This window comes from Triplophysa rosa, linkage group LG21, assembly GCF_024868665.1.
Source record: "Triplophysa rosa linkage group LG21, Trosa_1v2, whole genome shotgun sequence".
Lineage (NCBI taxonomy): Eukaryota > Metazoa > Chordata > Actinopteri > Cypriniformes > Nemacheilidae > Triplophysa > Triplophysa rosa.
In genome coordinates this window covers 12002169-12029893 of record NC_079910.1, presented here as the reverse complement: position 1 = coordinate 12029893, position 27725 = coordinate 12002169, and the positions used below count along the sequence as shown (strand labels likewise).

General features: G+C 39.3%; 1 protein-coding gene across 4 annotated transcripts; it reads right to left on the bottom strand.

The window, feature by feature from the left end:
• Positions 1-634: 634 nt before the first annotated feature.
• On the bottom strand, positions 635-27467 carry wu:fa11c10 (protein FAM110A). Of its 4 annotated transcripts, none has more exons than XR_008961626.1 (2): positions 21294-21405; positions 635-900 (listed from the first exon to the last, which is right to left on the bottom strand). XR_008961626.1 is itself a non-coding variant. In XM_057319679.1 (2 exons), exon 2 carries the CDS (start codon positions 14927-14929, stop codon positions 13586-13588), a length of 1344 nt encoding a protein of 447 aa, XP_057175662.1. In that variant the 5' UTR covers positions 14930-15413; positions 27351-27467; the 3' UTR covers positions 12053-13585. The 4 variants fall into 4 exon arrangements, 3 of the variants coding, with proteins under 3 accessions (XP_057175662.1, XP_057175661.1, XP_057175663.1); XM_057319679.1 differs by lacking the exons at positions 635-900; positions 21294-21405 and adding exons at positions 12053-15413; positions 27351-27467; XM_057319678.1 differs by lacking the exon at positions 635-900 and adding an exon at positions 12053-15413.
• Between the last annotated feature and the right edge of the window lie 258 nt (positions 27468-27725).

The following is a 27725-nucleotide window of genomic DNA, read 5'->3' as shown; positions in this document are numbered from 1 at the left end:
GTGTGGTGAGGGGTAGAGTATTTAATGGCCCTGATGGGATTAATCTGTACTGTGTCTGTGTTGTTGTTTTGAAATAAAGCATTAATGAGATACTACATCTCCAAACTAAATAAAGCCTTATGTTTACGCTCCCCTTATGCAAAGAAAATATATATTCCTGTCAATATATTAAATCATTTAATATATATATATATATATATATATATAACTGTATATTTGAAAAAATATAAAATAATACAGTTAATATATTACAATATATTTAATAATACAACAGGAGTTGCAGCTTTCATATATTGAAAAATATGAGCACTTGCTTCCCAAATATGGAAAAGTATTATTTAATAAATTGCATTATATTGACATATATTTTTGTTTGAAAGGGACATTCAAAAGGTTGTTTCAAACCAGTATGATTCTTCTTTCTTCTGTGGAAAACAAAATTATTTAAATGTATACACATATGCCAGGCTGCTTTCTCTGTAACAAAAATGGTCCACAAAAATGTAACATCAGGACACACAAAAAAATCCATTAATTCAAATTTTGCTGATGTCCAAACTGGTGTAAAGCTCGCTCAAAGTGTGATGTGCAAATTATGTCTCATGTTTTTTGTAAACTCCTTACAATAATTTCAGAGTGCTGTATGAGCTGATATGTCATGATATGCAACTGTACTTATTACAATGGATTCAATTTTAAGAGTCAAAAATGTGTGTCTGTGTTTTAGAAACTTGATGAAATCACTCAGTTCAGAGACAGAGAAAGAAACATAGCTGCACATCTGCTAAGGAACAGCTCTGTAATACTCACACTACTAACTTGACTTGGGAACATCGAGGGAACAACAGGTGCACAAGAACTGGAAGAAATGTGAGCACTCCATTGCAGACCTCAGGATTTCTTGGAAAACAAGAGAGAGAGAAAGATGGAAATATACATTTTAAGATTTTAAACAACACACACACGCACACACACATATGCAGCTGTTGTTGGCCAGCTGCTGTAACGGGAAACTCAAACACAATCCAAGTGACCATTGGAAAAGCAGGTCTGCATCTCAGAATCAAATCAGCCTCGCTCGATAAATCACAGTGCAGTAAAACAGAGAAACTTCTGGTTGTGTATAAAGAGGTTATTTTGTTTACAGGGCATATCAAAACTATTCCGAAAGGAAACTTCCATGACAATTCCATGTGTTCTGGGATGATTTAATTTAAATCGAGTACAGCCTAAAACTATTCAATGTCCTTGTCCTAATGTCATTCTATACGCGTCACCCTTACAATATCACTAGCTGTCACTCTAACCCTCCCCTTTGGTTAATGTTATCAGACAGGAAGTTGCAGTGAGTGACATCCTGTCCTATATACAAGAATGAAAGAAAAGAAGGAGAGAACGTTTGAAATATTCAGCAGATGTGGCCAGCACACCACAGAACGCACCTTAAATTTTTTATAACGTTTAATGGGTCTTTACGTCTGTGTGTACTTCTAGTGGTCCACAAAAGCTGCTGTGGAGTCTCAGCAGAAACGTCGTTCAGCTTGTCTCTGCTGCTTTGTGTAAGAAATTGCATCTTGTCATTTAAATTCCCTGTATCACCACAATCTTTCCTCCAAAACATCACTGTCTGAGCGGGACAGTCACAGGCACGACAGATATGCAGCTGTGACCGACCACATACATACAAGCTCTACCAAACCAAAATTCCTTGTACGATTCCTAGCAGTCATTATGTTTGACAAAAACATGCAGGGAAATCTAGCTTCGAGATATCCATCCACACAAATAAAAACAAACATTCCAATAGCATGCTTTCACACTGACATGACAGAACCAGAATAACTGTACGCAAAAAACCCCACAGGATTGAACTTGAGGAGCTGACTGAACAAAACCAGCCCTGTTACAACAGTTGCACCATTATTGCATGTGTTTGGTGGCTAAGATAAGCTCACAGCAAGATTGAAACTGCGTTCGTTCAGTCAGAGGAAAGAGCGATGGAGCTTCATTATCAGGACCCCAGAAACACAGCACCCACAGTGGGGTGAACGCAGCATGGGCGGCAGGGATGTGGAGAGGGCAGAGGCTGCCGTGAGCCAAACTTTGCTGCTCCAAAACAAAAGTTGGGTCTGTAAGTTGATCTGGAGGTGATGACATTCACTGAAGGAGCCTGCGTCACAGGTCTTCAGGTGAGTCAGAGGACGGTTGGTTCATCTTCGTCGAGATTGGGCAGAATGTGCGCAAGGTGCCCCGCAGCTGCCAGAGGTGAGTAATTAATTTGATGCCGCAAAGAAAAGGTATAAAAAGACCCCACGTGATATTATCCAGCGCTGCACGCACACGGTGAGTAATGCGACAAGCAAGGACACATTAGAGTGGTTTGCTCTGGTGAAATTCCACACCTCTCATCTGTTTCTGCCTCAGGTTACAAGGCTTTCTAATATGTGCTCTCTGCATGTTAAACTTCTAACAACAACAACACCAGCAGGAGCAGCAGGCAAAAATTCAAACCTGCCTCCATCTCTCAGCAGACGTGAGTCAGACTATTTTGAGCGCTATTATTATACTTGTTGACAGATACACTACAGGACGTCAGAGATGTATTGAAGAAACAAGGAAAAACCCAAACATAAGATCCTCCAACCTTCTCCGCTGAAATAAGTGATAAAAAATAGTATGGAGCTGCAAGTGACCTTAAGACACTGCAGACTCAACATGATGTATGATCATACGTCAGTAACCGGGGTGGAGGGAGTAAAGCAAATGAAAGACAAGACCTTTAACACACACATTCAGATACTAGCACAGCTGATGGCCTGAACCACAACACACGATTATTATTATTTCAGACCCTTCCTGTTACTCTGCTCACATGACCTCTGACCCGTTACGACCTGTCTAGTGACAGAATGTGTCCAAATTTGCGCACTTCCCTGCTATACGGTATTCTTGTAATATTTAATGGAAAAATACCCGGATGACATAGTGCCTCCAATGAAATGTGCAGCTTTGGACATCATGATATCCCATAATGCTTTTCTTAAAGGGATAGTTCACCCAAAATAAAACTCATCATCACTCACCCTCATGTTGTATTTTGAGAAATGTCTCACTGATTTTGTTACCGATTTTCTTCAAAATACCTTCTTTCGTGTTCTGCAGAAGAAAGAAAGCCATACAGGTTTGAAATAACATGAAGGTGAGTAAATGATGACAGAATTTTCATTTTTTGAGTAAACTATCCCTAAGAACTCTTTAGTCTCAGTCAGTCTTACCGCCCTCTGTGAACCAGGAGGAGATTCCCCCCGACCTGCAGAAGGCAGCTGTAGGAGTATGTATCGTTCAGGTAAAATAAGAGGCTTTTAACCATATGGAAGTCAAGCTAGTCTGACTGGTAGGGCAAACAGGCAGCTGTAGGAAAGGTCTTGGTTTCCTCAAATCTCACCCAAATACACTCTCAGATCAACTCAGTTTACTCATATCTCTATACGTTATGAATGTGTTTTCAAATAGTTTTAAATTCTCTTGTTTGAAATCTGAGTTTAGGAAACACTTAGGAAAGAGAAGTCATCTTAATTATGCTAAATCCCAACATTAGTCAAAGCTTTAGCATGACGCATCATCACATGTATCCACATCCAGAACCAACACAGGCTCGTTGCAAAAGTGGAAAAATAGAAAGATGGTGGAGGAGATAAGAGAAATGTTTTCATTGAATGTCACCAATAAATACTAATATAAAAAATGTCATTCAATATTGACAAAAATTTGTTCAAAAATGTATATACATCTGCGTAAAAATTAAGAGACCATTTCAAAATTATTTTCCGTTTTTCTGAATTTACTATTTCTAGTGTTTAGTTTAAATGATCATTTATTGATGATTTTGTTAAAATTCAACAGACACTGGACTGGAATAACCATAATACGTCTAGAAATGCTGCATGAATTTGGAATGGTCTCTTAATTTTTCCACGGCTGTATTACGTTACTGCTGGCTATTTAGCTCAGTGTGTTTTTCTACAGAGAATGAAATCATTTTTCCTAGTCCTAATCACGTTTTCATCTTTTAGTCCAGCTCACATGCTTCCTCTACTGCCAATGGAGTCAGTGTGCGTGTGTTGTAGTCAGTTTGTAACCGTGCGAGGAGTTTTTTATTTTTCATAAGTACTGCACATGAATGAGAGACGGAGGAGAATTATCAGGGGAACCACTGTCAGGTCAAAGTTTTCAAAAGAACTGTGTTGAGCTTTTACAAAGGCTACTGAAAACATCAGACAAACTCACACGCATTAAAAAAGTATGTCCAAAACAAATTTTACTGACACTATTGCACATGAACGTTCGGTGCATGATGGGTAAGGAACAAAGAAACAAATGTTACTAGGCATATATTTATACAGCCGTATAACTGTGGCATTTATGTTAAAGGGCATAGAACAATAATATGCCTCCATGGCTGCCACAGCTGCAAATTAAAGCACAAATGTTATACAATTCAAATTAAAATAGAATATTAGGCGGTATTAATAGTGAGGGCAGCCCACCTGCAGTTCACACAGATGAAATCTGTAAAGCATAAAACAGCCTTTCCCTGAGCCGTTGTTCTCAGCCTCAGCTGCAGTTTTCTTGCGTCTGTAAGATCTCATGCCTACTCAAACGACCCAGTTTGGAGACATTGCCTTTGAGACATTACTGTTTCCTTTTGAAGGCAGCTTGAGCTGCACAGCATGACATCCCCATTAGAGCGAGAAAGAGACGGATAAATAATAAAAAAGAGAAACAAAATGATAATTCAATGTTCAGTATGGGATGTTGCTTAAAATGTAAATAAACAACCTAATCTGCCTGTACATTCTGAGATTATTCTAATGTAACTGTTATGGTTTCAACATCTGCAACATTGCATATGGAAAATATGTATATATGTAATAAATTAAACATATATATATTTCAGTACATATACACGTGCTGAATCATTGCGTATGAATCACTGCTTGCTGACTTGAAGGAAGTGATTTGGATTTTTTTGTCTGAATATCTTCACCCAAACCTCAGGCTCAAATGTGTGAGTGAGTGAGTGAGAGAGGGCGAGAGAGGTTTACATTACTGAGATCTAAACAGAGAGGGATGGAGAGGGAGAAGCAGATTCTGAAAGTTGCTGTGGCAGGCGCATCACAGCTCTCTTTACGCACATTAGCGAGAGTGGAAAGTGGGCTAGATTTTGCATTTTTAATTAGAGAAGGGATTTACTTGTAGCTGTAAGAATCCCCCGCTCCAGTGATCAGGAGATGAGAGAACCAGAGAAAGAAGTTTTGCTGATGATGCTGTTGTTTGTGTGCCCTGAATACTGCATCTCTAGATGTCTCCCCAAAATGTTTCTTCCTCTGTTTCCTCATTTCTGCTGACTTATCTCACAGTCCGTACATGACTTAATGGTTCTGCCCTTGGCACGTTCCTAAGGTTCCCACACAGCAGATAAACTCTAAAATGGAAGGACATACTGAACCACACAGCTGTTGGTGTCAGACTTCAACCGAGCTGAACTGTAGCCAGTGCTACACTGTTGAAAAAGAACAAAACACAAAATTGTCCTAAACAGAAACACAAGACTGAACATCAGTAAAAGTATACTCAGTCTAACCATTCAAGAAGCAGTTGTGAAGGACGGAGTTGGATAATGGTTTTAAAGGACACAGTATTGAACTGTATAATACATTTTAGATGAAGCAACAAAGAGCACCACAGGCCCAATAACATTAGTGTGTCTTTGAAAAGATGTGTTTAGGGGTCTTTCCTTATCAAAGGGTCTTGAAAAAAGTTCCCTACTTGACCAACCCACACCAAACGGCTTCTACTCCAAAAAGGTATCAGCACTTCCTGCTCTGGGGAAGCTGCTTCCTTTTAACTATTTATGCCAAGTACACGGAAAACAATTTGGAGTGAAGTTTACTTGAAAAAAGCTAGGACACGTTTTTCACTCAGGAAATATTAGTAAATTTATCAGAACTGTCCAAGTAAAGGCTAAACCCATCTATAAGTAGTTTTTACTAGAAATTCCCAAGTACGGGGTCAAGTCAATTTTACTCATCTTTGTGAACTGTAAAACTTTAAGTAATGCTTCTAAATATACTTAATATTTCTTTACAAGAGTCCTAGTTATCTTTTCCTCAGTAGTCTTTGTTTGTTTTTTGTAAATATTACTTGAAATCATATATGAGGTATTAATATGTGTTAAATAAAATGTATCTGAACACCAAAAACGCTGACAGGCATTTCACACAAATACTTTTATTCAATGTTTGAAATGAATTCAAATATTTAACAGTTTATTTAAAAAACAGAGAAACAAATAAAAAAGGTAATCATATAAAACAATTCAGATCCATTAAACCACCTTCACATTTCCTCTGGCATCAGTTAAAAATGTTTTATTGGTGAGAATGGTGAGTCCAATACCTGTGGAACAGATGAACATGGTTGTTAATGCCACAATTAGATTATTTGTCATTAATAATTCAAATGAATTGATTGACCTTAATGCATTGAACATGGGTTAACGTTATACCAATTTTTAAATGTTAGAACAAATTAGTTCAAGATCCACCATTCTATCTGTAACAACAAGGCCAGTTCAGAGCCAGCTAAGGCAGAGTTAGCTAAGGGTAAGTTAACACTCACATACAGCAGGCTACTGCAAGTTTATCAATATCATATTGGTTATATACGGAGCATAAACTTGATTTAACTTGATGAATATTAATATGCATTACATGGTTAAGTTATTTGTCTAAGTTACGTAATGTTAGACATACCAGACTTGGCACTACGTTTAGAAAACTGAACAGTGTCAACATATTAATATCTTAACTTAGCATCACGTTGTATTATCCATGTGCATAATAAAAAACAACCGCGTTGCAAACGTTGTCCAGAAATGTTAGCAATACCGAGACTCAATAACTCGAACTCAAACAAACCAGCGAAAACCTATGCTGCAAACGTTACTACATGAATTAAAAAGAAAACATTTAATGACTTTCCATAGTTTAAACCCCTCAGGCGCAGAAAAAAATGTTCCGATTGGCAAGCTTTCCTTAGGCTCTGCGCGCCAGTAGTAATGTCCGAATTGCGCATGCGCAGCTATTATATGGCTCTGTGGAGTATATTCTACTTACGTTCATCAGTTTTATACATCTCTTAATTTAATGACAAAACACCAAGTAAATATTACTTGGCATTTTCATTTAAATTTACTTATGTATTAGAGCACACATAATTAAAAAGGAACCTCAAGTAACACATTCAAAATGCGACATTTTAAAGTAGAAAGACAAAATACAACTTGCTTGTAAAACATACCCAAGTAATGCTAGCTTTATTTGCAAACTCAAAAAAAATATTTTTTTACACTGTAGAGACTTTATGTAGAGACAAATAAAAGAAGATTGCTATCCAAAGTGATAAAAGATTTTAGACACATGGGGACTCAAAGACAAACAGGAACTAGACAGTCTGGTCCTTATCTAAAAAAACACCTGCTGTCAGTTGGGTAAAGGAAAACGACTGAAAGGCCGAGTCTGTACATTTGTGTTTGAGTAAGTGTGTGTGGTTTATGAAGCAGACACATCTGGAAATTGATATCTAAAGACAAATTAACCAACCACAAAAAATAACATGATAGTGATGATTGTGCAAAACAAGGAACAAAATTATTGTGTTGAATCGTGAGCCTTTTTACTAAATTATTCAAATCAGAGCGATTTCGTAGCTGTCGGAATAAAACCTTGTATCTCCGAAACTGCCACTTTACCGGAAACGCAAACACTGTGTTTTAAAAAAACACAAAATACATTGTGTTGTCAAAGTCGACAAGCTCTTTTTTATTACTTCTTTTGGTGAAATATTTGCAGAACCCACAGACAAACACGAGGGGCGACTAACATTAACGATTTATGAAAAAAATTACCATGAGAAATGGAGATACGATATGAGGTTTCCATCAGAGAGCAATGATCTGTTTCAGAAACTGTTAATTGCTGCTTTGCAAAAAATATTTCCATTGCTTTAGCAATACACATAAAATAATGTTTTCAATTACAAAACACATCAGTGCTTAATTTCCTCTGAAATGCTCCACACTGACAAATCTAACTGAACAGCTGGCCTTGAAGAGAATGACACACATGGTCTGGTTTAATAGTAAGAGTTCATGCCTACTCAAGCACCACTCTTCCATCAAGGCCATCAGACATTGATCTGTTGAGTCTGGTTGTTAAAGAGATGGCTGAAGGACTCACTGACAAAAAGCTGACCTTCCTAAAGCTAAACATACAGCTAGTATGTGACAGCTAGTACCGTATGTGACAGCTAGGACTCAAAAATGGATTAATTCAACAAAGATTTAGCGCTAGGATTGTCCGTTTTGCTTCTGTAAATCATCATTATGGGACTTTGATAAAACACTGCTTTGTTTACAGAAGAGACATTAAAACATTGTTAAGTGCTGTTGGTTTATCTATCTGGTTAAGGACCGCATGAGCTCACTCTTCTCATTTTGTTAATCTGAGAGAGTAAATAACTGTAGGGTCAAGGTTCTTGCAGTACAACGAGTGCATGTGGAAATGTACATTTCAAGGCACGTTTTTACAAGGGAATAGCATAGCAGTTAAGCCAAAGTCCAGATAAACAGAGCCTTCATCTCATTGGCTAAACTCCTTTATCTCATGAGTTTAAGCCCAAACCAGACAGACATCATTAAATTTCCTGAGAAACTTTCCCAAGACAGAATCAGTTGCAGTACAAATGTCTCAAACACAGGCCATTTATCTCTAACAATAAATAAACAACTTTTCTCATCCAAGTAGTCTGAAGTTTGTCTTTAAAACTTCTATATTGAGAATATTAAACGTGTGTTGACTGAGAATGTTTAAATATTTTTAGCCCAGAATGCATGGCTGATGATTGATGAGACTGTTCATTGTGTCTTGCTCAGATCTCTGTGGGTGATCAAATATTGAGCAGGTCTCAGTAAGTGTGTGTGTCTTCTTCATTAACACCACCAGTGTTATTGAACTGATCCAACTAATGAGCATGCATGTTCTCAAGTAAAAATAACAGTGAGTGAAATGGCAATTGCTGAATATTGAAAGACCTCGCATCCTCAGTTGAGCATTACAGATTACCCCATTCATTTTAAGTGAATGAACTGCTCCCTCCTTATATTGCTACGGCTAAATGCTTAATAGGATAAAGCTCACATTCCATCTCCCAAAACATTTTGATGCTTACGATTGGTCATACAGTAACTGTCATGGATTGGTGTAGCTCATCTCTTCAGCAGCCGTCTGATCTTTAAGCAGATGAGTGGTGTGGGTTAAGTGGTTTCAGACCATTTCAGAATGAGGTTGGTGAGAGCAGACAAGCCAACACTCAATGCAGCAAGATACCACATTCAGTCTGATACACATACACAGACCCATCTGCCCTGTGCATCTAATCAGCTTATAGCTTCACACATCCCCTGATGGCTCAACGAGTGACATACATTAGCAGCTGCTGTGCTCTGTGGTTTATATAAACACAAACACACAATTTACTGCATTTAAAATGAATAAAATCGATCTGCTGGGTCCACCCAAGTTGTTTCAAACCTGTATAAATTTCATTGTTCTGTTGAACACTAAGAAAGATATTTTGAAAAAGTTAGCAACTGAGATTTCTGGGATATCATTGACTACCATAGTAGAAAAAAATACAATGGTAGTCAAAAGTGCCCCAAAACGGTTTGCTTTCCTAAATTCTTCAAAATATCTAAATTTTGTGTTCAAAAGAACAACGAAAAAAAATTTATGTAAACCTGCAAATGCAAAATCAGAACAAAGAAATTTATACAGATTTGAAACAACTTAAGGGTGAGTAAAGGGACAGTTTACCCAAAAATGAAATTCTTTTATCATTTACTTTCCCTTGTCAATCCAAACATGTATGACTTTTTTCTGCAGAACACAAAAAACATATTTTGTATGTTGGTAACCAAACAAGTCGGAAACCCATTGACATCACTATCGACACAAAACCACAGATACATTTTTCAAAATATGAGTCACATACAGGTTTTGAATGACATGAGGGAGAACAAATGATGAATTTTTATTTTTTGGGTGAACTATCCCTTTAACAAACACCGTTAGGTAAAAAGATACGTTTCTCCACGCAAATAACAAACAGTGATAAACATAAATGGTGACAGCAGCATAAATAATGTCATCAAAAACAATAAGCATAGACTATTAACCTTTCAATTTGATTTTGTCGCAATGCATGCTGGGAGTTTGCAAATCAGCAACATTGTTCAATATTAAATTTGGGGAATTTTCATTGTAGTCTTTTTAGTTTTTGTTAATTAAAGTACAATTTAAAAAGCCCTCATTGGTTAATAAAATGTAATTGATTTCTACACAGTATCTCTCTGGTGGGTCTTCCAAAAAAACAGCTAGTCTGGGGAAAGGAAGGAACTTTAAAAACAAAACACTAGAGAAGATTACTAGTGCATAATGCAGTTACGCCATACATTTTTTGAATGTAAAAACAAACAATTTCTCATTGTTCAGGAATGAATATTAAAATATATTCTCAGAGGTGCATAAGGTATGCACTGTACTTTGTGTATCTTTTGTATGAAGCAGCTGGTGTGCGAGCAAATATGAGCGTTTGTCTCTCCCACAGCATCCCCTCTCTCTGTTTATGAGTTCACTGCACACAGGAGAAAACTATAAACACACCTCACCTCAATTCACCCTACTGGAGATCTCTGGAGACCAGGACATATATTACAGATACAGTTCAACCAGAAATAGTTTCATGTGTAGTTAAACTATTACTTTAATTATAACCTCTCTCTCCTTTCTTACTCATCCACAGGTTTCATTTTCCTTGTAGTAGGAGCTTCAAAGCTAATTGGCATGCAGTTCATCACACCTCTCCTCTCTTCGTCTTCCTCTTCTGATGGTCAGCAATCACTTCCCCCTCAGCTGCAGCATCTCTATCTCATTTCTCTCCTCACTGTCACACAGCTCTCCCCCATCCCCCTCCCTCACTCTGGCCATAATTCTCTGTTTGTCTGCTGAAGGTTGGTCATAATTCACTGGTGATTGGGGCAACAGGCTGCCGGTGAGACACCAAGTCTTAGCCTCGTCCTCAGGGCACCATATTTACTTGATTACCTCTCACAGGAAAGACAGCACTTTGAAGTCGGTCCTAATACATATAAACAAGCCAACAGGCCACTGGTATAGCACAGATTCACAAGCAGGGTATCACATTGAATAAAAACTGTTTAAGGTCATGATGATATAGCATTGTAAATATTCAGTATTCAAATGTAGGTTTGTAAGATGCGTTACCCAAGACATAGATTTGTTGATAATATATATCTTATTTAGAGTACAGCATTTATTGCAAAATATTTGTTTTCTTAATCTGTGTTGGTTGTACATGTTTAATAATGCATGACACTAAAACATACGCATTAAAACTATTTGCAGAAGTAAAACAAATAATTCATAATAAAATGAATTCTAAATTACTCTACATTCTAGGTGACGACTACAAAATCTGATGTGTCAGTAAGCAAAACGAAAACAAATCCTTTTAGACTCTCATAAGCCTTATAAAATAACATTCACACTAAACAACCCCTTTATAAAAATACAAGTCAATATATCTTGGATCTGTTCAATTAAAGTTTGGGTCTTGTCTCAAGCTGGGATGTAACAGTTACTTTTAAATTTAATATGCTATGTCTCATGCAATATTCACAGAGTGAAAGTATCCAGTCTGACACAGGATCAAGAAATCAACTTGCATCAATTTGAAAATTTTGATTACATATTTTTAAAAATGAGTTACTGTATGTTTAGTTATTTCAAACCATTGCAATATGCACATTTGCGATATTTCAAAAATGTCTGTACATTGTGCAGCCCTAATTTGTAGTAATGTAAAATAAGTTTGTTCATATTAATAATAACGAGAATGAGAAAGTTACCTTCAAAAACATATCTTTATTGACATTTTTTGCATTTTTAACAATTTTGCATTTTACTTTTGCAATTGTGTCAATGGTAAACTTCAGAGAACAAGCAGAACATCCAGGTATACTTCAAGAAAACTACTGCACTGAACTGTTTAAGGGTCTGTACCTTTGTATGCATTCTTTCTGTGCTGGCAGAGCAAATATGCATTTATGGCTATAGATGGATTGCACAGTCAAAAAACATTTTGATTATTGCGCCTTTAACAATGTAAAACTTTAAAAAAGCCAAAGCCTCATGACCTACGGCCTCATGACTTGTCTTTGTGCAAAGACTCGATCAACTTCTGTTAAAATAACCTTTCTGTCTCTTTGTAAGGCCATTCTTTTCACTTCAAGTGTGAAAACTCCACAGCAAATAGATTTAACGGCTTTGATTACCCTGAGAGTATGGAGGCAAACTCTCAGAATTCAGTCTCTCAATTCTTTCTGATCTGTCACTCCCTACCAGCCATGACATAACCTCCTCTCTAAAACATATTAACCAACAGAAACAAGCAGAAGGAACAGTCACAAACAACAAACCCACACAAATCATACACAAGCATTATGCTGGATGGAATGTATGCCCATATGTTTGGAATGCATGGTTTGAGAGTGCACATCGTGCAACTGTGCTTGTGCCACGTAATACAGCTGTAAATGTGTGCATGCTGACAAGAGGCTCTCACATGCTGCCGTTTTTAAACTTTAAACAAATTTTCAATATTAACAGTCGACCAGCCATGTTTTTAGAGCAGTGCCTCCAGGAAGCTCTGAATTCTTCACAGTATCTCAGTCTCGCCTTCAAAAACGTCTCAACCGTCTGACAAACTTGTGAATTTGACACCTATGGAGCACAAGTGTGTGCAGGGGTTTGTGTGTGCACATGCTTTATGTTAGTGTGTATTGGTATTTGCAAGCTGTATCTGTGGTCTGGTTGTGGCTTATAAAACACATCCCTGAGGCCTATCACAGACACTATGACCTCATTACTCAAGCATTCTAAGTAGCTGTCAATCAATCTTCAACAAATTCAATATTTCTATAAGTACCTGCTTTGTTCCATTACTATGGTTTCTACAGAAATTAGCTTAGGCCACGGGTTCCACAGCACTGCTGTTTAATAAAGACTTTGTACCTGAACAGAGCCAGCACAACAGATCGACTGCTGCCTTCATTATCGCCATAATCATCATCATCCATTCAGTCACACATATAATGCTTTTAGCATATTATTGCTTATATCCAAACGTATCCAAGTCACAGTGCTAAAAGTCTGTTTTCTGATGGAGATACATCATCCTTGCAGTTCACCCCAAAAGATGTATATTCTTTGTAAAAAAAAAAACATCATGAACATTATCTAAATACAACCAAAACAAATATTTTTAAGAGCCTTCAAACATCTTAAAAGTTTAATAAATATTGTGTGTGTGAACGACTTCAAGAATGCTACAGCAAGTCTCATTTAAATGGTCTCTGTCTGGTACTCATACTGTATGTATAAAGCTAGACGTTGGAGATGTTTTGCGAGGTATCCCGTGCTTGTCTGATTCCATAAAGCCACTTAATAACACGGGCATTCCTCTCTATGACAGAGATGCCATAAGGAACACGCTCACCAGGCCTGACAGCCCCGTCATCTTTGTCATCATCGTCCTCCTCTTCCTCTACTCTCCATCCATCTCCATACTCTGAGCTTGGGGTACTAACACTTCGAAGCTTGGAGACGGAAACAATGTCTGAGCTGGCTCGTGCAAAACGTTCCACACCACCCATACCTTCTACCTCCTCGGGGTCCAAGCCACAGTAATTGAAGAAGCGCTCCAGGTCGGCTGTGGCCCGAGAATAGCGGTCACTCAAATCAGACTTGGAGCGGTGGAGGGTGGGGTGTTTCCGGGTCGATCCGGGGCGTGATCCTCGTGAGCTGGCTGAGAGACGGGTGAAGGCGGGGGAGGCTGGGGGTAAAACCCCAGAGCGCAGAAGCAGTGGGCTGGGGGGTAGGCCGGGGGATGGAGGGTGAGCAGACACGGGCTGGTGCTGAGCTGGATGTGTGGGAGGAGGGGGTGCCTGTGGCTGGGCTATCTGTGGTTGAGCTGTTTGGGTCTGTCTGGGTTTAGGTTGTAGAGGCAACCGCGGTTTTCTAATCTCCGCCTGGGGTCGCACATCCACCCGTCTCACCGTTACAGAGTTTGGGGGTACATAACTTGCTTGTGGCACGAGTCTGGGAGCCCTGGCAGGAACTGGAGGTGGTCTTCGATTGGGTTCTGCAGATATTGTCTGGTTGTTAAGAGGAGAGGAGGTGCGAGAGGAGGTAAGGTGTGCTTTGAAGTTGATGCACTGCTGGGGTTCCGCAGACTGTCCACTTCCAACACTGTGACCTCCAGAGGAGGGCGAGGAAGCAGAGGGAGACGGGGAGGAAGCAGTTGTGGAGGAAAAGAGTTGCCCATCGCAAACATTAATTAGGTTATTTAGGATGTCCAAATTGAGTTGAGGTCCTCTGCACATGCCATGTTCCGGTCCTCCGTTCTCTGCATCGGGTAGCCGGCAAGTTATTTTCCGTGCTGGTGGAGTGTTTATCCGGCACTGCATAATCATGCTCTGTGATAACAGCGGTTTGCGGATGATTGGCGGTTTTACGGGCTCTTGTTTATTGAGAGCCACTTGCTGACTCTTCACGTACTTGGCCTTGTCTGCTTCCAGACGTTCTACTGCACTTAACTTTCGTGCTCCCGGCTCGGGAGCCCTGCGGAAGTAGTCAGGTCCCTTGTTGAGGATGCGGAAAGGCATGGCGGAGGTGAAGGGCCCCCCAGCAAGGCGGCCATCTGTGGGACGAAGGGTCTCCACAGGCATGATGGGTGAGGCCGAGATTAAAGATGAAATAAAGGCTAAGGGTCGAAGTTTTCCTTGCGTTCAAGAATCCCAAGAAAGTCTTTTGTATTCACACCTTTCTTTATTCCTTATCCATTGTGTTTTAAGCTCTTTTACCCCACCGTCAAGGGCTCCTTTAACTTTCTTACCAATCCGTACACTTCTGCTGCTGTTGCTTATACTCTTTTTGTGTATGCCGGCCTCTTGCCTCTATTATCTGCTCTCTCCCCAGTCCAGCTGATTGAATAGAGGCTTGTGGGAAGGGGTCAAAAAGGGTCACATTCCACTTCAGTCCGACGGAGTGACCCACCAGGACAGGGCAGATCCTGAAGCAAGCGCTGATGCCGAGAGGGTTTGAAGAGCAATGTTGACTCAGTCTTTTCTTCTCACTCTCTGGGTGTTTCAGACTTGTAAAACACTCCTTATAAACCTGAGGATCTTGTTCTTGTAATCCTGGATAGGTTTCCTGGTGAAAGAAGGGAGAGAGAAAGATACTGTCAAACATGGATAGGCAAAGACAGAACCTCCTCCAGCTCCCTCTGCTCCACATACATAAAAGATACTGGAACACTCAAGAGCGAATGGGGACAGACGTTTGGTTTTAATACGCCGTCTGGCCCCTCCCACTACACTCTTAGAGGCTCCAGATGCTGCATGTGCGAGCAACCAATCAGAACGGTGAAACAAATTCTGAACAAGAGGGGAGGAGAAAGGAGTAAACCGGCAGCTGGGGTCTTATTGGCCGACGGCTGGGATTTTGACCAATTGCACCCTTCCCCCCCCACTCACAACAAACAGTCCTACTTTATTTTCATTCAAATGTGTTTCTTTCAAAAGGCACAAAAAAGAAAAGGCTGCGCTAGAGAACAGCTGCAATCTTGTACATTCAGTTGCATCAAACAGTGCCGTTGTATGAAAATATTTAAATATCCTCTCGCCCGTTCCACTTGTTCTGTGTTTGTATGAACACAAAAGCGCCTTGTGCACTGTCTTTACAGAGTACAATATGGGCAGATTATTATGTTTTATATTCTGGTCCCAGACTAGATCTAAACCAAAGCTCATTTAAATCCTTCTGAAACACTCATGAGCATTCACTCCTCTTGACTCCTCTTGAAAGCAGGTTTTATGAAATGCCGTAAACCCTCTATAAAAAGAGAAAGCATTGCGCTCAAATAATCAGTGCAGCCTTTAATTAGACTCTTCTCTTATTCTCTTCTAATGCTTTCATATTCTTTTGATCCTCAGTGTCGGGGGAGTGAGAGCAGTTTGGCTTTCATTCCCATCTATATTTTCATCTGTTACGGTATTCAAGTTTGGATGACATCATCAAGTGCTGAAAGGTTTATTCCTTGCCTCTTATAATCATATATATTCAAATACCCAATTACATTTATTCACAGTCAGAATCTGTGTCTGGGCCCTTCCCCCTGTTATGACACCCTCCCTTTCTTACTTCACAAAGATGCAAGGGATTCAAAAGAAAGAAGTTTTCTCTAATCAATCAACAATCAATGTAAAAACCTAAATATAGCCTCAAACTCTTATTAAAGAAAAGAAAGAACTGCCTGCAAAACAAATTTCATAACATCACGTGAAAGACTGAAAAATAGATTGTTGTGCTACAATAATTTAAGATGTTGTCATGTTGTTCAAAAACTGAACGTCTTTTTTCTGTATAACACAAAAGAAGGTATTTTGAGAAATGTCTTTGTGGTTTTGTGTCCATACAATGGGGGGCAGTGTTGTTTGGTTACCAACGTTCTTCAAAATATCTTCTTTTGTGTTCTGCAGAAGAAATTCATAGGTTTGTAATGATACAAGGCGAGGGCAAAATGATACGTTTATAAGTTTATTCTCGTGTAAACAATCCCTTTTACACAGTATGTAGACACTATACTAAACATAAAAATGAGGAGAGTTTTTGTAAGCATAATTATTTCGATATTCTGTTTTGCTGATGATGTTGGCAGTGACTGAAAAACCAGATCTTTCACATATAACTATATACAATATGTGACAGACTCAGCAGACTCAATAAGCAGAGAAACAGGTAATTTAAGAGTAGGTTAAGACTGGCATTAAAAATATATTTTTTTAGTGAGTCAATACTGTGAAAAGAGAACCATTTAAACATGCTTGTCATGGATCTGTCGGCTTTTAAGAGGCTTATGGATGAGTAATGCAATAAATGCATATCCAGGTCAAATTCTTTGATGCGTTGCATGCGCGTACGCACACAGCTGTCTCTCAATGGCCACTCTTTTAATAGAAGCCGCAGTTGTTCAGGATCCTGCCATGATGCTAGGGGTGAGGCAGATCTAGTGTCCAAGATCCAAAATGGATCATTCCTTCCCCTCAACATCTTTGTATTCCCTAGCGCTCCACTGGCCTTTACCAAGCATCAACACAGAGTAAACATCTTCCAGAGGGACCGAAGCTACAAGCATATACGGGCTGCAGAGAAATAGCAGAAATTCTGTTCCTGTTGAGTCATCAGGACAGGACCACATCCAACACATTTTTTCAGTCCTCTATCAAAAGAATTTAACTGCCTTGGGCAGCAGTGAGATAAGCACGTTTTCATACCAGGCAAATGATACTTTCTACCCCCTAAACCAGACCCTCACACAAGCCTGTGGACATCATTACAAAAAAACTTGATCTGGCATTATAAAAAAGGTCCAACACAAGGTCCGATTCACTTTAAAGCAATAGTCAAAATCATGCTCACCTTACAGACAGTGATCCCAAAACCACACATAAATGGAATTAAAGGCCACAGTAATGTACATGGCATAAACAGACTGAGCTTTGGGCACGAGTGTCAACTGACTGAGATAACAGAAGGCTTTCAATGCTTAGCCAGCTGGACCCAGAACGAGTCAGAAATATACACACACATCACGTTAGACTGCCACAACCACAGAAGCACACAGACGTCTCCAATGTAAACCTTGTTGAGCACAAAATAAAGATCTGGTCTTGATTTCTGGGAGCTACTGATGTAATGTTCCACAGTGTTTAGTGGTAAACTGGACTGTTGGTCGAGCCATAAAAAACGTGAATGGAAAATATTTGTTAACAGCGTGAGCACGCCATCTAACAGTGATGTTTTTGTGTCTTTTATAAGTGGATGTATTCGTTTAATTAGCATTTAATGATTTGAGCAATGCTTGATAGGTGGAAAATGTGACGCAGTCTTAAAAACCACAGAGCTAATGCATCAGAAAACGACAAGTCGGGTCTGAAGCTGCAGAGAGAAAGTAAAAAATGACTTCACTAATTTTGGCTAAAAGAAATCCCACAATGTAATTAAAGGGGAGTTGTGTGTGACTAGTAGCCGTCTGCTGCTTTTAGACCATCTATCAATAACTGCTGGGACTACAGGGCAGACAAGAGAGATACACGTGAGATGGGAAAATAAACACAGAAGCTTCCCTTCTTTCCATAGGTAAAAAAACACCCTTCCTGCTCCCACCAGCCCAGAAAGATCAACCCTGAGTCACCTGTCTGCTCATGTTACAGTTACTGTTATCATCCTCAGGCTAAATGATTTTATCTTCTCATACGTCTATATCCAGGAAGCTTGTGTAAACTTTGTTAGGTATTAAGCAAGGGCATAGCAAAGAAGATCTGGCTCACGTCATCATGAGCAAAGAGGAAATCTAGGAATCTCGCCCAATATGAGCCATTCTGCTGACAAAGCTGAAGTTATGCAAAGAAATGAGTAAAACAAAAGGACCAAGGTACTATGACCTCTCGTAGAGATATGGTGAGGGAATTTTCAGTTTGTCCACCCTTTCCTGCACTGATAGTTTAGCTGCCAACATATGGAAAGCTGATAAGGATTTTAGGATAAGATGATACACAATTTACACCACAACAGCTGCATCCCATGAACTACTGTCTCGCAACAAGAAGCTCCATATTACTAACTTTTTGTGACGGTTCTCAATTGATTCATTGATAATTGATTGCTTCAACTATATTTAGAGTAAATCAAAGTAGCAGTGCCCTACTGGCGAATCTCATTTCCCTGACCGCAAGCTGAATCTGACCTCTTGCACTACACCGTAAAAGGTGTTAGGTGTAAGAAGCTAACTACATCATTCCCAAGGGTTTTCATTGCATTGACAGACAGAGTCACACCTCTCACTCCACCTAGCTCAGCCACTGCAATAAAGACGCCCTGGAGGATTTAACCCTATAGCCTGATAACCTCTTACACCAACTCCATACATAACTCCTGCACGGCTCTATCAGTGACAGACATCTGGTTAATATGGGTTATAAACAGCCTTCTCTTTTCAATGTGTGCCAAAGCACAGCACAGCTGTTTCCCCTCCCTTCACAGAAGGCCAGGATGAGCTCTCAACACAATTTCATTAGTGTGACAGAGTTGGTATTGTATTGTATGCCACACGACTAGATCTGAATACAACGCTGAACGGTTGGCTTACCCTCAGGATACTGTCAGCTATACATATTATCATCTGCCATTTGTAAATACAATGGATCGCTAAAGAGGTGTGAATACAGCTATCTTTGGCATTTATCACATACACAAAACAATGTTCTGTTCTCACTTCTCAGTTTGTTTGTCATCTGTTTTAACAGTAACAAAGCCACTATGATCTAAGCAAACAGTCTGTCTAAAACATGGGATGTATGGATCTTTAAAAAGCAATGATTACCTCAGAAAAAAAGACATTTCAAAAACAAGCGTTCGAAAATGTAGCCTCATAGAGGTGTGTTAGAGATGAAAAGATGAGAGAATGTGATTGGTCTGTTCTTCATCTCTCATTTTGACTTAAATAAGTTAATCAGATGAAAGAAAACAGTCCATCTGTCTTTCACAGGCAGGCCACACACTATGACCTCAGATTCTCTACATTTTACTCCCTTATGCTCTCCAGATTAGACCAAATCAGATCCCTGGAGTTTTCAGATCAGGTTAAAATAGACACAGTCACAGTAGATCAGGACGCTCTTCCAGAACAATAGCATTTAGACAGATGTATCTGACCCTAGAGGCGATCTGTCACTTACACGATTATTACTGATGTACCGTTTCCCCTGAATGAAGCTATGTAATACCAGCTGTACACTTGAGCAAGGGCACTGTTGGGGCAAAGGGCAATTTAAACCTAAAACGGCACCCACTTTCAATCAGTGTTCAATCGCCTTGGCAACATCCACACCATTTTGTCATTGGTAAAAAAAAAGACGCTCACTGACCCCTGGGTCTTTTAAATGAATTCTGACCCTGCTGGCCTTCCACAGCAACAATAAGGATGGTCACTCAAGTCCTGTACACTGAAGTCTCACAGAGATGCACACCAGCATACAATTTCATTATTATATTATGTGTGGTACATGCTACACAAACAGGAGTGCTAACTGATGTAAAAGCATACGTGTGTACACAGCGTATAATCACAAAGATGAGGTGGTTTTAGCGTCAGCGCGGCCTCTGCTGCCCAGCGTGTTGTTTTTACCCTACTCCACTGCTACTACCAATTCCACTTTCCCACAACCACGCACACACAACACACGCACCAAAACAAAAGGACAACAAACAAAAAGTAACAAAGTTGAACAAAAACAAGAGCAAAGCGCAAACAATTATCCGAACACACACAAGCAGAGGTCACCTATTAACCCAGTTTGACCAGTAACTAAGCTGGAATGAGTTAATGGATCTCAGAGAGATAAGAGAGAGAAAGAGTAATCTTTTCCCGTATGAATATGCCGACCTACCATCACAAACGTTAGCTCATGATAGTTTTTACACAAACACACTGTGACTCAGTTCCTCAATTTTAAGTCATTGTTTTTTTACACACTGTTGACCCACAAAACAGCACACAGGAGCCAAAATCTAACAACACAGCCTATAACAACTAAGAACGTGTTTGTAAATGCAAAGCAACACACACAATACAAGAATAAAGGACATTGGAATAACTGGTATTTAGATGTATTTAACTGAGCAAAACCTGACAATTACAAAAATCAAATGCATCATACATTCACACAGTTCCCATCACACCGATCTCTTATAAACATTCATTACGCTCAACTAGATAATCAGTCCAGCCTCAACATGCTCAAATTAGACTCACTAGAGACTCACGTCCCCTATAAATGAATGATGAAATGACAGAAAAATACTTAAACACTATCATTACCAGAAAGCATCTTAACAAGAGTTATACAGAACACAACTACACAAGCTAGAACAGCTTACATGCCTTAACCATTATCTCACACAGTCAACTAACTGTAGGGGTAATGCAACTAGTTTTACAGATACATGGAAGCGTCTCTTTGATTAACTTACCAGATATGTAAGAAATCTTTGTTTTGTGAAAGCAGATTTAAGATGAGGAGCCTCTTGAAGGACAGAGCTCAGCTGAAAATCGGTGCTTCAGTAAATGTGTGAGAGTCTGTGTGTCTGTGTGCGAGCGAGACAGTACTCAAATACTCCTCCTCCTCCCTCTTTCCTACATAACTCCTCCCACACCACCCCTTCAGGAAGTGCTGTGCTGGAGAAGCAGGAAGAACAACACTTCCCCACAGACACATCAACATTCATTCAGATTAATTCAAGTGCCACAGCTTTTGTTTTATTTGCACGACCAGCTTTATATTCCTTTACTTATTTTTGGCGATGAGTGATATCCGATTGCTTCTAATCCAAGACTTCCAGATTCAGTTCCTAGCTATTTGTGGTAGTCATTTCCCAAAACACATCTCAATAATCTTTTCCCACATGCAACCTGAAGTCTGTATTACTGTAGAGGATGTGATTGTGAAGCGTCGGTCGGCTTTATCAAAGTATAAACAGTGCTGCAGAAAACAAAAAGACAAGCAATGGTGGTCATAAGGATATCCTGTCATTAGGCTAGACAATTTCAGGGAGATCTCCAAGGAATTACCTGCAAAAGAATCATCCAGTATGACTGTTTCTGTTCTTGGAAGCAGCCCATTGAGTACTCGTAATGTCTCGGCTCTCAGAATATGAGTCTGGGTTTTACGGCGCTGACACAAGATGGACATCCCGTAAAGTACTCCCGGATGGATTGGACTGGATCCAGCTCACAGAAGCGGAAAAGAATACAAGTCATAAAACTACCTTGTATTTTTACCGACCCAACAGTATCGGAGACCTTAAAACCACAGTGCCCTGCACGCAACTTGTCAAGACTCCACCTCTCCATTTACCAGGATTAAAATAGGATCAACCAGATTATTCAAGGAGTGGTAGGATGAAGTCTGGACCTTTGTGCGGTATAAAGAGGAAGAAGTAAGGGCAAGTGTCCTTCTCAAAACAGATAACATCTGCCAAGCAGATGCACAACAAACAAATAAGTCTTAACCCAAACACCTCCTCCTCCTCACAGCACCGGGTCTATTCATTCTGTCAGGTCCAGGTGTGGATTCTTATCCATACACTTGGCTGCCTTTGAAACGCACACCCTCATGCCAAGGGGGCATACCTGCGTCATAGCGTCACCACAATACCCACAGAATCAGCGCCTGTGGCTATAGTAACAGATCTCTATGGGAATGGCTGTAACAGGCTCTGCCTGTTTGGAGGTGCTGTCAATTTTCAACAAGTTGGTTTGGAAGTATGAAACATGTCGGAATTGACAACAAAGACTACATGCTAGTGTTGCATGTTAAAATAACAGACCTGAATGTGGCGCTTAAGTTCTACTCTTGTCTGTCATCACATTCTTTTCTATTTCTGTCGATAGCATGAAGCAGACATGAAGCTGGATCCTCTCAAAGACCTCTGATCTCTCACCTTCATGTCGTAACTTCATCCCTGAACAAGTTCTTGATATGTCCGGTGGAGCTGCTTACAACGCAAGAGCAACACTAATGTTAAAGAGCCTGACTGCCCTGTTTGGCACATTGGTAAAGCTGTCAGCATGGATCTGTAAGGCGCTCATCTGAGCTGCTGAAGAATGGCAGTGCTTTTGAAAGAGAGGATTATGAAGGAGTGCAGGATTACGGCTGCAGTCCATCTTTCATTCTGAAGATCACAGACCACGCTGCAGGCTCTGTAGAAAGACTCACACACACAGCCAAGCTCCTATACAGACATCTCCTTTTACAACTCGCATTACATGCAGACATGCCCAAACAGGCTTTCACAGCACTGTATCATTAGCCATACACATACTTGATCAATTGACCATTCAAAGATCGCATTAACATGTTCCATTAGCATATGTACAATATATGGAACTGTACAGCCCTCAACCACATTACACACCCAAGACGCATTGTGACTATACTGCGTTTTCCTGCATTTTCCATGTTGTGCCAGTAAGTGCCAATCAAAGTGGAAACACAGCAGAATGGAGGGCAATCCAATCACATGTTAATGCAAAGGGGGTAAAGTGGGTCAAAGAGTCAATAACAAACTATTGTGAGGTCACATATCAGAATGAAAGTCGTTTACATATTTAACACTGGTGTTTGAATAAACGGTGCACATTTGCATAAGGTTTACAGTCCTCATCAGAGAAATACATAGAGACAGCTATCTGTCCAATTCCTGCTCACTTCAAGGGTGCAGTAATACATTACAAAAATAGGATTTTATAAAACAAAACACTTGCTTCAACCGAGTCACATAATTTGGTAGGTTACACAAAAATAAAAGCACATATGTAAAGAGAGACCAATCAGAGGTTAATGGACAGATAGTCAGAGCAGAGCGGCTGCGGGCCTGCCATACAGAGGTGGCAGCCAGCAGCTCTCACTCATGTGCAGTAGGGAAGCACCTCTGGGAAGGGTGGAGGGCTGGCTGGACTAGAGCTGTGGGCGGGCATTTCAAGGGAGAGGCATGAAAGAGCCAACTCACATTCCTTACAAAAAAATCTAGAGATTTATAAGAGCACAACACGAGCATGCGAGGAGAAAGGAAAAGATTGGTCACGTTTGGAAGTTACACTGGAGGAATCTGTATTTAGTCATATTGCATACGGGTGGCTTATGTGGCATGCTTTTTACAGATAAAAAAAATTCCATAAGGAAAAAAAATAATGGTTTAATGGTTTCACGGTACATGCAATAAACAACAGCCTACACTAAAATGTCACTGCTTATATTAAATTATATTGAATATATTTCACATCGTCACATTGTTACTATCTTACAGTAGATGTACTTATATAAAGCATAAGTGTATAGCATTTATAATGCAGAATTGCAATATAGTGAAATTCTTTCTGCCCTCAGTTAGGCCACAGATTGAGCAAACTATATGAAAACATTATGTGGGTCATAGGGAATAGCCAGCATCATATTCTGAGAGGTCTGTGTGCATATATATACATCCTGTTAATAACCCCTCGGCTATTAACAAACCACTATGCCTTAGACCTTATATACATTGATACCAACTGACAATGTTGCTGATTTAATAAATATCATGATATAATAACAAAAAAAATGATGACACCTGCCTTAGGCAAGTTTAAGAAAACACTCCCGGAGCCTTTAGGCAGTCAACCGTCAACTATCAATGAGAAAGATTATGGCATTTAGGGCTTCACATGGCTAGTCCTAAAGTGTTTGCTTTTACCAGCAGTGCATGGTTAGTTTGAGAAAAATAGGAGAACACAGCAGACTATTTACTAATCTTACAATCCCCCCATACTGACAGATTTCCACTTACAAATGGAAAATTGGCCTGCAGCAAAGATAAACAGTCATCATGGAAATCCACAAAACACAGCCATGTGCTGATGAGGAGAGACCACTAGTAATGGCATCAGACTCTGTTATGACATCCAGAAAGAGTCCACATTTCACAACATTGTGGGAGTAAGGATGATTTCCACAACACTGACATCAGAAGTAATACTCAAGAACAACAGAGTGGACAAGTAATATCCACCATATGTGACCCTGGACACAATCACAAAACCAGTCTTAAGTAGCACAGGAACATTTTTAGTAAAAGACAAAAATACATTGTGTGGGTCAAAATTATCGATTTTTCTTTTATGCCAAAAATCATTAGGATATTAAGTAAAGATCATGTTCCATGAAGATATTTTGTAAATTTCCTAACTTAAATATAAAAAAACTTTATTTTTGTGAGTAGATGGTCTGCCACAGTGCCCCTGATTAACAACTTCAAAGGCAATTTTCTCAATATTTTGATTTTTTTGCGCTCTCAGATTCCTGAGTTTTAAACGGTTGTATCTCAAGCCAGATATTGTCCTATTTTAACAACTCATATATCTATAGAAAGTTTATTTATTCAGCTTTCAGATTCGAAAAATTTACCCATAAGACTGGTTTTGTTGTCCAGGGTCACATATGCAGAACGAAATAATGGTCATTTCTATTACTCCGCCCTAAAACATTAGTTTAAGCCCTATTCGCACGGGATTAGTATTATCTGGGGACCTTGTGTGATTTAGAAATTACCTCCCCACATCTGTATGCATGTGACGCATTCGCACGGGACAAGTGATTAAGTGAAGCCTGTGATTTTACTCAAATTTACGGACTTATTTCCCGGATATGATGGCAAAGGTTTGTGTATAGTTTGTATATGTATATATAGTTATGGTGTATAATGATATATGACCATACCTGTCAGCATTTGAGACCCGCGATCGCGTTCGAGGATCTTCCTCTGTCCGCTTCGCAATCGCATTAGGGGAGTTTCCATGAAAAATAACAAAACGGGAGACTCCCAGCCAAAAGGCAGTGTTGGCAGGTATGGATATGACCCAGCACCCAAAATAATATCAAAACACTTCAACACAGCATCCATTATTTGCAAACGGTGGATAAAACCTTGAAAAAGGATATGAGCCCGCCAAATCACACAGATGCCAATTTGCATGGGACTAATATTATCACAGGACCTTTGTGTTAGTCAAAATATGGTAGGTAATATGTGGTGGACTTTTTACTTTACAAATTACAGAAATGGCCGATTTGCACGGGATCAAGATCACAGACGACCTCTGCAATTATTACAAATGACTAGAGGTCCCCAGGTAATACTAATCCCGTGCGAATAGGGCTTTAGACCGCTATTTTACTATGCTGTTACTTTTAGACTTTTGTAAACCCTTATGAACAAGTATTATGTGCATTATGTACTCGTGCCCACTGAGCAAGAATCTAAAGGGACAATAAAAGGATACACTGCCATATAATGAAAATTCTGTCATGCATTACTCACCCTAAAGTCGTAAAATAAGTTCTTCTTCGGAACACAAATTAAGCCCATAGACAGCAACATAACCGACATTCTGCGTTTTGAATGATGGTATGTCAGAAGTCAGAAAGCTCCTGATGATTTCATTCTGTCACAAGGACACAGTGAGTGTTGATAGTTTTGGGGGGGAAACAACCTCTTATGGGCTCACTGATAGTCTCTGCTTATTAGGCTGGAAAAGGAGATATTAACTTTAAAACAATTACAAACATGACACTTGAAGTAAAACCTGAGTTGTAAAAACAAAAAAACATTCAAGAAAAAGTTACATAAAACCACTGTTAAGGTTAAATTCTGGAAATACCCAAAGTCTTTATCCTAGATATTAATGTAATATGAAAAAATTTTCTCCCAGACAGCACACAAAACATGCTCATCCTGAATATCAGTAAACTGAAAAACATATTCTGAGCCCTAATGCATCCCTTTACAAATGCTGCAATCAGGTGTGAGTGACATCTGTTTCACATGGCATACTAGAGATAGACCATATGTGCAGGCATTCATACACACTCTCCAAATGATGAAAGCCATGACAAAAATATGCTTCAGTGAGTTTCAGCATTTCTACACAAACTGATACGCATAAATTACATAATGAAAATCTAATATCAAAGAACATAATATGGAAGAGTGACCGCAATCAAGATGAAAGGTCAAAAAGACAACACAAAGCATATTAATAAAGGAAGTTCATGTGACCTTTACAAAACATGCTCTACCCACACACATCGGTCCCATATTTACAAAATAGTGCAAAAGACACACAAATGTGAAATGGATAGGAAGCACCTGTCACGTCATACTTGTTTAGATATTTTGTTACTTCAGGGAGCAGAGCTGTAGTCAAGGACACTACACTCTATAGAGAACGTGTGCAGTGCTGTAGACCTTCACACGAGGCCTCGCCCTTGGGCGACACTTTTAACAAGACCGCAAATTCATTTCAAACACCTTTACCGCATCATCCTCCAGTAATAATAATGCCCCCATAATATAAAGTTAATAGTTATTAACAGTACTTCTTAAACATTGAGAAATATTCACTGCCGTTTTAAAGCGTTGATTTAATGACTCAAGCTGTCATGATTTACGTCGCAATAATTAATTCATGTTTTAACATGTTTTAACACTCACCTCCACAAACGTGCAGCATTTCCAAGGCAAAAATTAAATTAAGTTGATGTTATTATTATTATAGCGTACAGCTTTATTTCATTTGCTTATCTCTGAGAAAAACTGAGTGAAGGTACGTTTTCATGGAACACGCAGCACAGTGGGCAAGTTTAATTTCTGCGGGGAATATACCACAATGAGTTCATTATATTTGAGGGTTTAAAACTACTGTGAGAAAAAGTAGGATATAATCATTCAAATATGTCTGCATTTCTCACACAAATATTTAAAATGTTTAACTTAGTATGTTCATATAAAAAAGAAAAACATGTTTTAGGACGCTAAGAGGGTTCATGCGTCTACAGAGGGTTTGAACACCCCCTCATTTTGCAAATG